We start from the raw sequence: 13,434 nt of genomic DNA, 5'->3' as shown, positions 1-13,434 counted from the left end.
ACAACAGGCACAATTTCCATTCTGCACCAGCTTCGTACCTACTGATTTGTTAGTTTCTAACTCATTTATAATCCTATCCTAAAACAGAGGAACAACCAAAAGTAGAGCGCTTAAAGATTCCCTTCTCTTAAAACTTGACATAGAATACATTCCATCCTTATCTTTCATTGTTATCATTTCATATGTTTCATTGCATTTGTTCATAGCATGTTTTAACAAAAGTTATCTGTCTTCCGATATCACTTTGTACTATAACTATTAAATGATAGAAATAAGCTAAAAAAAAAAAAAAGAAAGAAAAAGAAAAAGAGAAAAAAAAAAACTTGACATAGAAACAACAAAAGGCAGGTAGGTGCCCCCACATAAAATAAAGAATTGCTAAGTGAAATTTAAACAGACCAGAAACTAGAGATGTGATAATAGTCCTTGGTAATTCAGGAATGGGCTAAGCGACATTAAAAAGAAGAGATGTTAAGATGGAAAACAGTTGTCTTTCCTCATCTCAGTTCTCCTGAGAAAGGAGAACCAAAGGATGATCTGAAAGCCAACTAAGCTAGCAGTACCTCCATATAAGCAGTCGGTACTTGCCAACCAGGATGCTCAGTACCTGGTGAAACAGACGCATTATTACAGAGGCACAGGAGAAGCTGAGAGACGATTTCCAGAGAAAAAGGACCCACCTGCCTCTGCCTGCTAAGTGCTGGGGTCACAGGTGTGCAGCACCATGCCCAGTCCAAAAGGTATTTCTAAACACTGTGAAGTGATACGATTTTCCATATTAAAAGTTAACTCTGCCAGGCACGGCGGCTTGCACATGTCATCCCAGCGTTGGGGGAGCTGAGGTGAAGGACTGCCAGGAGTTTGAGGCTAGCCCGGGTTAGAAAGACCAGGTCTTGGGGTGTTGTTGTGGGGCAGCAGGGGTGAGGGGTTGGGGGACTTAGAAGCAATACAAAAAAGCAAAAGTCAATATATATAATGTACTAACTACAATTTGTTTTTAAACAACACTAAGTAATTAAGAACTTGTCAGGGTATTGGGATCAGTATCACATGAAGTCTAGAGAGACTGGGCTAACCAAATCATTTGACAATGGAGTACACCTGACAAGTTGTAGAATTTAACTGACAAATCTTTCAGGAAATTACAAGTTTGGCGGTGGTGAGACAGTGATGGGTCAGGTAAAATGTGACTTGGTAGAAATCTGACAATAAACCGTCTCAGTAAGCCAAAGAGCCAGGAGTGGTGTCGCACACCTTTATTTCCAGCATGTGGAGAGGCAGGGGAAGGTGGATCTCTGATTTCAATGGCAGCAAGGGCTATACAAAGAAATCCTGTCCTGAAAAAATAAGTAAATGACATAGTAAAAGAAACTTTTTCAGTTAAAAACCTTATTTAATAATAAAGATCAGGGCCGGGCAGTGGTAGTGCACACCTTTAATCCCAGCACTCGGGAGGCAGAGCCAGGCTGATTTCTGTGAGTCTCTCTCTCTCCCTCCCTCTCTCTCTCAAATATAGTTTGTTTTGTTTGTTTTTGTTCTTGAGACAGAGTTTCTTTGTGTAGCCCTGGCTGTCCTTAACAATCTGTAGACCAGGCTGGCCTGGTACTCAAGACATTCACCTGCCTCTTCCTCCCGAGTACCGGAGTTAAAGGCGTGTGCCACCACCAAAGGGCTATTATTATTTTCTTTCTTAATTTCTGTCTTGGTCCGTTTTTCACTTAGTAGCCAGTGTTCCATTTCCAAGAGTTTGTTAGCTTTCTGTTGCTGATAATCAGCTTTAATATATGCTGATCAGATATATACCAAACTGTTATTATTCTTGCACTAAGGTAACAAAATTAGACTTGAGGAAAATTGTTTAAATTGCTACTCAAAAGGCCAGCTTTGATGATCCAAACAGAACACCTCCATCCTAAGACCTGCCATACCTGCTCGACTGATCTGACGACGGCCGTGGTGGCAATGGTTCCACCGAGAACAGCTCTTCGCTGCCTTGCATGGCATCGATGCTAGTGCTGGCCAGCGTGAATGGGGCTGTGGGGCGAGCAATCCCCATCCTGACGGGGACGATCAGAGACTCGGCCACATTGCACAGCTCTTCTACCGCGTAAGGGAGCAGTGCTTGGAACACACGCTTGCACTTTCCAATCGGCTGTGGAATAAAATTGCTATAGCAGAAAGGAAAACGGAAATCTCTGAGTCCTCTCATACTCATATTAACATTACCATACTAAAAATGAGTGCCAACCTTTTTTTAGTGCCTTACTTTTTCTTTTTGGATGAAGCCATTTCCACACTAAGAATGACAAACACTCTTGCCACGGACCGTAGAAACCTCATTGTCACAGCGACTGCTTCTTCTCGGCGTCCAGGTGTGTATTTGTTCTGGAGTTCTTTCACTAAGGTGCCCAGCAGAGTATCTAAAAGCTGTAAAAGTTGTAATCATTCTATTAATGCCAAGAGACTGATACTTTTTAAATGTTAACGGTTCCCAATAAAATGTTAAAAATGATTTCTGTTTGTGTGTATATATGAAAGTGTGTGCGCATGTGTGGAAGGCAGAGAAAACTTGTAGATGCCAGGGACTGACCTCAGCTTGGCAGATTTTGGGGGCCAGTATCTTTATCGTGGCTAAGCCACCTTATCAGCCCGGATAACCAAGTCTTCAAACAAACGGAAGCAAACCATTTACGGAGTTAGTGGTTAAGCCGCACAACTGCCTGTGTGTGGCTGACAGACGTGGATCCAATTTATACTATCTCGGCCTTTGTTCCCTAGTCCTTCATACACTCACCATGATTATTTAGATGAGACGATCAAATATGTAAAAACAGAAGACTACAGTTTGCTCACTACATACAGCACCCTTACCAAAGTGCAAAGGAGACTCAAATTAGTGATGAAATTTGTAATTCTGTATGTACTGAACTATTCATTAGTGTCTAGTCTTTCCTATGCAGAGTTTATCAAACAGACATCAACTACAAATACCCAATTTTGTGTTGTTTTTGTCTTTTCTTAATGCTGCTCATAACAATCTTTATATAAAACATGTTGTATTTCATTTCAGTAAATGGCTAGGCTGTGATGGAAAAGTCTATATGGTTAGATTCACTAAACATTTTTACTTCCTTAATTTTGCATTATTTTACCATAACTTTATGCTGCTATTTTAAATTATTTAGGATAAGTTTGGAGGGAACAGGGTTGAATGGTTGTAATCAGAAGTTGTCAGCATGAAGTCTTAGAATCAGGGGAGGATGCTAAGAATCGAAGAACTCGGGGCTGGAGAGATGGCTCAGTGGTTAAGAGCACTGACTGCTCTTCCAAAGGACCCGGGTTCAATTCCCAGCACCCACATGAGAGCTCACAACTGTCTGAAACTCCAGTTCCTGGAGATCTGACACTGTTATACCAATGCACATAAAATAAAGTTAATAAATTATTAAAAAAAAAAAAAAAAAAAGAATCGAAGAACTCACCAAAATATCAGCTGTACACTTGACGATAAGGCAGTGAGTGAAACAGTCCAGCCGAATGGTGCCACTCTGCTGATTGAGGTAGACCTGCTCTTCTGGCAACAGATGGCCTATCCTACTGCTGGCACTCAGACTGGAAAAAGACAAGGAGAGAGAAGACACTGCAGGAAGCATCGTTAACACAGAAGCAGAGACACTTGAAAATGTGTTAACAAATACATACGGGTCTTTATTCTCCTGTGACCCAAACATGATCATAGATCTTAAAGCATTCCAGTCCTGCAGGACTCGCTCCAGTGCGAGCTGGGCAAACCTTGGAGGCTCTAAGTCGTGATCAGGCATATCCGAATCTGAAAAGGGGGAGTGGGTCAGACGAAAATAAAATCCACTGCTGTGCACACAAGTTACAACTGTTCAATGCACTCACCTTCAGGACTGGCTGTTTTCCGGTTACGGTCCTCCCTGATTCGTGGAGGCCTATACTGACAGTGTTCCACTGTCTGCCTGGCCACAGTCTGTACTAAGAACAGCAAGAGGTGCTCTCCCCTGGAAACAGAACATGTGAGAGTGAGAGGGACCAGCACGTGCTGAGCTCTTTCCCTCTACCTGTTCCACATTATAAGAATTCTACTTGCCTGCTGTTTGGTAGGGTGACCAGATTTGTAGCAGTGAGCAGGCGATAAAGGAGATCAAGGCGAGCAGATTTCTGTCCAGCAATCAGAGTTTTACACTTACATTTCTCCCAACAATCACAATAGGCTGTTGGTGAAGTTCGCTTGAGTCTGTAAGAATTCACAGAAAAGCTCATATATAGGAAAACTTTAAATAGAGATCTACACTAAAATGAGGAGCTACAACATGATGAAACTTGCTTGTGTTAAAATGCAAAGTGTAACTGTTAAAGGTACATACAAGAAAGATTATTTCATGGTGTGAAATCCAGAAAGCAACACTAAAATTCTTATTAAAAAAAAAAAAAAAACAGCACCTTGTAATGCCCTGGGACAGTCGCTTCTATTGTATTCCTCAAGCCCCAAATCCCCAATGAACCCTAGGTGGCCCTCCATATGCATCCGTTATAAACCCTCTAACCGTTATAAAGAACATGAAATACCTGGTTCACCTGCCCTGGAAGCCAGGCAGGGCAGCGAGTATACCAAATAAACACATAGTGCAACTAGGCATCGATGCAGAAATTGAGATGATTTTTACATCTGTTTGTTTATGGGGCAGCATGAGTGAAGGACAGAGGTACTACACTTGTGCCACAGAGCATGTGTAAGAGTTAGAGGACAATTTACAAGTCGAATCTCTCTTTGCATTCTGTGAACCAAGGGATCAAACTCGGGTGCATCAGATTTGGAGTAAGTGCCTTTACCAGCTGATCCATCTCAGCAAGCCCAAATGGAGGGCTCTGATGGCCACTTTCTATCACCTACGATATCCACATATTGTTGCTATTTATAGTAGGGTTCCCGTTGGTAACACGGAGACACTGCAGACATCAGGTGCTGCATAGTTTTACTGCAGGTCTGTGAAAACTAACAAAACCAGCTAGGACTCCGCTGAGGGATAAAAGATGAAAGCATTTAAAAAATAATCACACATTCCTTATTTTTAAGGAGGACTACACATAACAGAAAACAAGTATTTGACAATACACAGAATCAAAAACCACATTTCTGCACGTATAAACTGAAACGCGAGGAGAGCAAACATAAACACAACTGGACTTACTTGCAGTCGTGGCCTTTGTGACAGACCCTCGCACACTCTGTACAGCAACAGAGCGACTCCAGTAAACCGCAAGTGCGGCATTCAAAGATGTCCTGAAATTACAATGGGGGTCACTTTTTCAAGAGTCATTACATGCGTATCTCATTATAATTTAATCACAGCTAATGCAGGGTGATGGCAGGGTGCTTGGGAAACGAGGAGGACATGATGAATGCACAATTGACAACATCAAAGGATGAAAACCAAATACTACTAGTACATCAAAATAATCTGTATCTCAGACAATAATTATAAAATCTGAATCAAGAGCCGTGGATCACAGTTTACCACCTGCGAAGACCTAATTCTCACAATCTCCCATATTTAATTGAGTAATGAATGATCCTTTTTTTTGCCTTATTTATGTAGGAATCAAATCAAAATTAATTCTTTGAATTATTTTAAAACGGAAAGAAAATACCAGACCTATATGCACACTTCTACCTCTAAAGAAGGAGGGAAGGAAACGAAGGAGACGTCAGCATCATCACCTGGTTGATGTGCTCTGCTCCAGTCCACGTAAAACTGCAGGTGTCGTTGCAGCACAAGACGTACAAAGGAGAGTCATCGGGGTTTGTGCCTGATGGGCAAACCATCCCCATAAACACATCTTCCTCTTTTTCACTTGAGGACACTTCAGCTAAAATATTAAGAACACAGAAATTCATCTATCAGGAAAGGACTTAATCACAACCACAACTGAGGAGCCCTAAAACATATTCAGTGAAATTAGAAGCCACTTCACATTAATTAAAATTTTTTGTAGTCGAAATTTCCAAAGTCTAGCTGGAGATGGATGGCTCAAGTGCTAAGCGCACTGGATGCTCAGCAGGGTACCCAGCGCCCACACAATAGCTGAGACCAAATAACCACTCAAGGCCTGAGCAGGCACGCACATGGTGCACAGACATACATGAATACATAATAGCCACACACTTGAAAATCATTTGTTTAACTCAATGTATAAAAAAAAATCCAACCAATTCTGGAGGAAAAAGGCAAAACTGACTGTCACTCCATGTGATGACAATACACACTCCAACTGACTCGACTGTCACTCCATGTGATGACAATACACACTCTGGCCACCAGAATCCTTAGTCCTGTGTCCAGTAGCTAAGACCCAGTCTTAGTCAGACCCGACAGTGTACACCTGTGATCCCAGCACACTAGAGGCGGAGGCAGGAGATCACAAATTAGAGGTTAGCCTATACTAAATAGTAAGAAACTGTCTCAAAAAACCAAGACTCTGAGTCTGTGTTTTATTTAGTAAATTATAAACCATATTGCAATTTATTAACACCAGTGTTTAAAAAAAAGATAATTCATCTTTTAAGAACTAAATGGCAGAAACTGATATTCCTCAATTCTTGCTATAAGCAAGAACTCAAAGTCAGATGTAGTCTATTACTGCTATATGGCAATATATGGCAGTCCATTATTGCTATAAATTTTTATAATATCCATCAACTAAGCACAAGCAACACTGTATTACTTTTCAGAAGATTTTATATTATCAATTAAAAATGTAATCAAAAATTCAAACCAATTGCTTTATGAAAAATTAGAAATGTATTTGAAAAAAGTACTAACAAAATTTTATACATACAAAATTATCTTGATAGTTTCAATTATATCACTTATACACAGAAATATGGTTTGAATAACTGCACTGATAAGTGTGACGAGAATCTATTCAAGTTAAAAGTGAGCAGCTTCTTTGGATCCTGAGCTGTGTGACTCACCTTTCGCGATTTTCTGGGCTGTCTCTAAGATGGTAATGGCAGCAGGGTAAGCCCGGCCGCTTACAGCCGACATAAATGGCGTCATCCCTCTGGCATCCCTGAAATGAAAAAGTTTAGAAAGGCGTGATGGCTCACAGCTTTAAACCAGCACTCGGGAGGCAGAGGCAAGCAGATCTCTACGAATAGCCAGCCTGGCCTACAGAGTTCCAGGCCAGCCAAGACTACACAGTGAGACACTGTCTGAAAAACACAAACAGATATTATCTTTCTGTTCACTAGAAAAGAGTGTTCATTCGAAACACACAACTGTATTTTTGTTTCAGTTACAGAAAGCCTATTCTGGACGCTGTTAAAGAGATAATCTTACTATTGTGTCTATGATGGCCCTGATCACAATTCTCCTGCCTCAGCTTCCTAAGTGATGCATTACCCATGTCAACATCATTTTGTGCTTTTTTTCCCCAGAGAAACATTTACTCTGATCCTACTAACATAAAAGCTGGTTTTTCTTCATTCAGGGTATATTCTCTGATGTAGAAAATACCTCTTCCACTAAAGAAAATTTAATAGCTGGATACTGATGATTCATAAACGTGGTATTAATATAGCAGAAGAAATATACTGATAGATTTTGCTTTTACTATGTCACAAGATCAATTTAAACAGGAAGTCACTGAGCTAAATATCCATCTGAAGAGGTGGTCAAGCTTCTTACTTGGCAGAAAGGAGCTCTCGCAGGTAAGGCTGCAGAACTGCACTGTCGCACAGCAATTTTAATATGAAGTGAGCATTTGCCTTTCGGTCCTTGGACTCCACCACAGAAGGCTCTGTGGAAGGACCTGTAATCAAGCAGAATCATTTAGTACTAAGCAAAAGTAAGAGAGTTCTGAAAAACCTATCAGGTGCATAGAATAAGTCACCAGAATATCCCTAAGAGCAAATTAACTTAATACAAATACTTTAAGCACAGTAACACATTTTATAAATTTCAACTGATTTCTTAATGTATGTATGCAAACACCATACTCCATATTATATACATGGAAGATTATGTAGCATGTAATACTTTTTTTAAGCAAGGAAAAACAGAATCCTTGGGACCAAAGTATGAACTTTATTCAGACATGTATCCAGTAGTATGTCAGCCCAAGAAGACAGCAGTCGGATCTTACCTGGGATGGTGGAGGTGCTCGGTCCTTGACCACTGCCAGTCGCTGCTGTGGTAAGAGATCCCACAGCGGGGGCCAGGATAAAATCAATGTCACCATCTTTCAGTAAACAGAACAGCAGGATGCATATCATTATGGGCAACATACCCCTAACCTTTCCCTTAACAGGCCTTAAGGTTTTTCTCCACAAACCAAGGGTCAAATCCAAAAAAGAAAGGTTAAATGGAAATTTCTTTTCCAGACTATGGAAAATCCACTGAGCCAATCATTTATTTATATTGATGTATTACCAATCAAGGGGCCATCAACAAGCCTCTTACCAACATAGAAATAAATTATGTCAGAGAAAATTCTAAAAAAAACAAACCCCTTAGACCAAATTTTCAACTAGTCAAATTGTAGCGTTCACCATTCTACTATCACAATTTTTAAAGTAATTTCACTAAAATGTCATTTCTCCTTTCACAACCTTGCCTTTTTATTAAACACTAAATAAAACAAGAGATCTTACCAGGATCCATTGAAGGTGGGTCAGGAACCCAACTAGGGGGAGCTATGGGGGGTGAAACTGGATCCTGGTGGTCACTGGATGAAGCTCCAGCCTCATGTCTACCCAAACCAGCTGCTCTCAATGACCGTCTCATCATTTCCCGTAATCTCAAACTAGAAGGACATGGACAAAATCAGAACTCATTACCATGTCTAACCTGACAGGAGGTGTACAGAAGTGCTCATCTGAGAAGCCCAGGCAAGGGAAATGGAGTGCACATGCCAATCTGTGATCACAGCCTGAGTCAGCAGAGGGTAGAAATAACGCTAGGGAGGAGTCTAGTGCCCATGTAACACTCAAAGAACTGACGCCCCCAACAAACTAGAGCTAAGGGAACAAAAGTTTCAGGGAAGGAAGATTAGAAATAATCTTTCACACACTTAGGGTAAATTTAGAGCTAAACATTACAACAAAGGTTTTCGGTCCCATTTCCTAAAAATTAAATTAATAACAAATATCAATAAAACTGATTAGTACAAAACGATTATTAGCCTACTAAATCCCTTTTCTGTGAACTCAAAAGTAATTAAACTAATATCCACATGAGCAATTTTAAAACAAAGAACAATTCAGATTTTTCAATACCAAAAAAGACCCCCAAAACAAAAAAACAACAAAACAAAACAAAAAGCCTCAACAAACAGTACAGCTCACACCTTCAAGAAATTAGTAAAACTAAAAATGTTACTGTCTAGGGCTTGATTTGGTTTTTCTTCCTGCTATAGAAAGAAAGAACACTATACAGGTGGTTTACATCACTAAAAAGATAACTACTCACAAAGACCTCATAGGGGAACTAGTGCCTTCCTGCACACAAACCTGTACTGTACCTGAGTAAAAGCTTATCCAGCCACACAATCTCGCTCAGGATAAGAGCACAAACCCCTCCACTGAGCCACAAGTTTTAAAGCTTCTAAATAAAGAGCAGAAACTCAATTATAAGGGCAAGATAACAGATGGTGACTTCATTGTCCCATGCAGCCATAATCCCAAGATATGACTTCTACTGTGAAAGACCTAATAATTTATGAGAGAAGCATAATATAAATAATCTTGAATGATCTTGTTAATGTTTGGAGTCTCCAACTATAAGAACTATTTAATCTCTGAGTAAATGTGTTTTTTCCATATCAACATACGTTTGCTTTTATAAGAAAAACTTAAGGGCACGACAGTCTCTTTGAAGAGGAACAGAATGCGTTTTTTAGAAACGTATTTGTGGTGTACTTTTTGGAACAAACACTGGAAGACCCCCAAGTAAGTTTTATTTTGTATTACCTCTTAAAAGATTTACTATTATAAATATCTATTGAACAATCTCCCCTACATCCCAATTTAGAAATTTAAGATGAAAGGTTTTCAAGACAGAAGGGAGCAGAGTACCATGACTATTTCGGTCAAAGTCACTTCTCTGTTCAAAGTTATCACTCAGAGGGAAAAAAGCAGGTTTCTTCCCCACGGCAGAGCACACCAGTGAACATGCACTGGGATGACAGATGCTGGGGTGCCAACATGTTGTTCTCAAAGCCCAGATGGGAAGATGCAGTAAAAAGGGAGGCACTGCAAATAACCTGGAAATAAATGTGTTTGGGGCTTGGTAAGGAAAGTGCTCATTCCTGAAGTGGCAAACTAGTGGTTTTTTTTTTGTTTGTTTGTTTGTTTGTTTTTTTGCCAAGTTCATGTTATACATGTTCATCTAAAGGCATCCAGATTTTTTAAAACTTAACACTGCATAGGCCAAAGCAGACACATGGGGTATTCTCCAACTTCTAGCTTAGAGTACATTAGGAATAAATGAAGGAAATTGGGACCAAAGTCTCATCTTGAACTTGTAACTCCCAACTTTGCTGTTGTGACGTAGTCAATTCAATATTAAATGAGGGGGTCATTCCTTGTCATTTTTTAAAAATTGTCCTTAACCTTTTTCTTCATTAGGTCTTGGGAACACTTTTTAGTATATTGCCCAGCTCCTCATACAGATTCTTAAAAAAATAAAAAAACAAAAACAAAAAGAAAATTATTCTTCAAGATGCTGTACACAATTCATGGAGATTCACCTGGATCCTCAGTGGCTGAGGACAATACTGAGGAGGTACCACCTTGGCTGCTAAGATTCAGAGTTTTGACATTTCTTCCTTCATACAGGCTTGCCTGGAGTCATCGTGTTTTCTGACAATATGGAAGAATTCAAGGATGGTGTAATTTCCTCTTTGTAAGCACGTTATATCCATGCTACAGAAGCCTTAGAATCCAGTCATGTTCAAATATAACACTGTGATAAAAAAGTGAAGGTCATGTGTCTTCCAGATTAACAATCGCTAGAGTATATACACCTGTAATCAGATGCATCAATCAAGCTTTCCACTAAATCTGCCCTTTGTACTCAGGAACTATCGAGTCACACAACAAAACTTGAGTCACAGCATCACTGACGTCATTACAGTATTCCATTCAACAGTGAAACTGCATCAGTGCTGAGCTCACAGCCCAGGAATCCCAGCCTGCACACTCCTCAAGGGGCAGGCATCGCCTACACACTCCACTGTAGGATAGAGGAGGCTCACTTCAGTGAAGCAGTCTGTGACTTCCTACTGCCCGGCGCGGATAATAGCCTCCTGCTGTCATCTGGTCAACCGCAGCCCTCAGTTTGCACTGGTTAAGAGCACTGCAGTGGAATCTTCGGCAAATTCCTCAAAGGAGCTTACTCTGCCAATTTATTTCTGTGAGTGACGCATCGCCCACTCTTGAAGCTCCTTTTAGTCTTTGCCTTCAAAATAATCCTTATATGAAAAAAGATGGCAGTATTGGCATTGGACCAACCATATCAGAGTCCAAAGTGATTGGCACCTGTAATTTCTCTGAGAAAATGAAATACCTGAAATAATTCAGAGACTAATTTCTTGATGAAGAATTTAAGTTGCTTCCCATTTTAGAGTAAACGCTTTGCTTAATGTAGTTCTAGATAAGTAAGCTGGTAGTAATTTCCCTTCTGTACAGTATACATGTTTCTGTACTATTTAAAATTATAATTTGGTCACCGAGTTGTTAAGTCTCACTTTTAGATCTTTCTGAGCTCAGGAAAACTATCAGCTTGGTAGCTTTCCTAATGCCAATTGAAGAAAAAACCATTTTGAAAGAGAAAGATGAGTGTGTAGCAGAAAACAGGCCAACTGTGTTTTTGCCTGAAGTAGGCTTCTCCACCTGCCTCGCTACCTACTACCCAGGGAGCAGTGCTTTCACAGGCCATTTGTCAACAACCAGGAAGCTTGACTCTCTCTTATCTAAAATAAACTTATCCTTTCTCCTACAGAAAACTACTGAGTCTGTTTATCATCTAATCCAACACCTAGCAATTTTCATAGGTTATAAAGGATTATCCACCCAACAACTCAGAATACCTGAAAATTTAAAATCAAACATTCAAAATACACACCAGCCTTTTATTTCTTCCCAGATCATTAAGACATCTGAGGAATGGACCTAAATAAGCAATATGAAAATTAAAAGATTGAGGGTTGGGTTTTGTTGTTGTTGTTGTTGTTGCTGCTGTTGTTTTGGTCAATGATTCTACTGTGTTCCTTGTTCTTCATCTAAAGAAAACAACTACCTAAGAAGAATAAAAAGTTCAGAACACATTCAAAAGATGATGAAGTCGGAGCTGTTTTGAAATCATCTCATTTACCAATTGTCAGAGATCCTAGTGTTCAGACTCTAATTAGTTATCAGACATTTCCCCAGTGTTATTGGAAGAAGCCAAAAACAAACAAAAGAGGACCCACCAATTCATGCACAAGACAGTAAGAGATACACTGCTTTCTGTACTTGGGACCTTTTTCCTCCAATTAAATTTCCCTTGTAAAAATTGTATTACCTTCGACTACTTGATGATCCAGCCCGATTACCTGGGCCATTACTTGAAACAACCGATATTGCATTTGCAATGGCCTCTACAGCAGAAAGCCTTTCTGCAAATGTATTTCTTTCTGACCGCTCAGCCTCTGAAACATAAGAGGAAAACATGATGATTTAAACTTTGAAAACAACTGATAGTATGGACTGGCCAGCCGACACTAACTCCTCCGTGTTAGTGCTTCAATTAATATAGCAGGTAACTATTCTCCATGACACAGATTGAACTGTGACCTTTATTTCTTTATTCTGCCTCATTTCAACAACATATAAACTAAGTAGACACAAATTTACCTTTAACTATTAAGTAAAAAAATGAAATAAAATGACTCACTCATTAGTATATCCATCTTAGTTTATATGTATGGTATTTATAAACAAATCTCAGGAATTCTGATGAGATAAAAATGAAACTTGCAAATCACAATTCAAAATGCACTTACCGCAATAGCATCAGCAGAATTCAAAATAATTACAAAGTTGCACTTAAGTTCTTCATCATTTAGGCAATTAAAAACGCCATGGCCAAAATAAAAAGCCACCTTACTTTTCAGAAACATGTAACAACCCAGTAACTTATTTTTTTTCTACATTCCAAACAACAGGACAAACATTTCTGGTGGCTGAGAACACCACATTCCTATGTGTAAATTCATTTCGGGGAGGGAAGGGGTGGTTGGAGAGACAGACAGCGCAGCAGGTAGGAGCACTTGCTGCTCTTACAGCGACCCAAGTTCCCCAGCTCCATTCACCTGTGACCCCATCTCTTGGAGATCTAACATTTCCCCCTCCCCAGCACTGGCACG

At 39.8% G+C, this 13,434-nt stretch overlaps 1 protein-coding gene across 4 annotated transcripts in view; it reads right to left on the bottom strand.

Annotated features, from left to right (window-relative positions):
* The window catches only part of Ubr5 (ubiquitin protein ligase E3 component n-recognin 5), a 114,585-nt gene that overhangs the window by 29,932 nt on the left and 71,219 nt on the right, over positions 1-13,434 (bottom strand). For all 4 annotated transcript variants that reach the window (XM_076555868.1, XM_076555866.1, XM_076555865.1 and 1 more), the window contains exons 22-34: positions 12,591-12,717; positions 8,681-8,832; positions 8,173-8,268; positions 7,716-7,839; positions 7,001-7,098; positions 5,747-5,895; positions 5,217-5,308; positions 4,115-4,261; positions 3,907-4,025; positions 3,703-3,829; positions 3,483-3,612; positions 2,267-2,427; positions 1,929-2,168 (exon numbers count right to left, since the gene is read on the bottom strand). In XM_076555868.1, the coding sequence (XP_076411983.1) occupies positions 1,929-2,168; positions 2,267-2,427; positions 3,483-3,612; positions 3,703-3,829; positions 3,907-4,025; positions 4,115-4,261; positions 5,217-5,308; positions 5,747-5,895; positions 7,001-7,098; positions 7,716-7,839; positions 8,173-8,268; positions 8,681-8,832; positions 12,591-12,717 (1,762 nt within the window). The remainder of the gene's footprint in view (positions 1-1,928; positions 2,169-2,266; positions 2,428-3,482; positions 3,613-3,702; positions 3,830-3,906; positions 4,026-4,114; positions 4,262-5,216; positions 5,309-5,746; positions 5,896-7,000; positions 7,099-7,715; positions 7,840-8,172; positions 8,269-8,680; positions 8,833-12,590; positions 12,718-13,434) is intronic.

This window comes from Peromyscus maniculatus, chromosome 20 (assembly GCF_049852395.1).
Source record: "Peromyscus maniculatus bairdii isolate BWxNUB_F1_BW_parent chromosome 20, HU_Pman_BW_mat_3.1, whole genome shotgun sequence".
In the NCBI taxonomy this organism is placed as follows: domain Eukaryota; kingdom Metazoa; phylum Chordata; class Mammalia; order Rodentia; family Cricetidae; genus Peromyscus; species Peromyscus maniculatus.
Note: the sequence above shows the minus strand (reverse complement) of the source record. Positions and strands in the feature narration are given on the sequence as shown.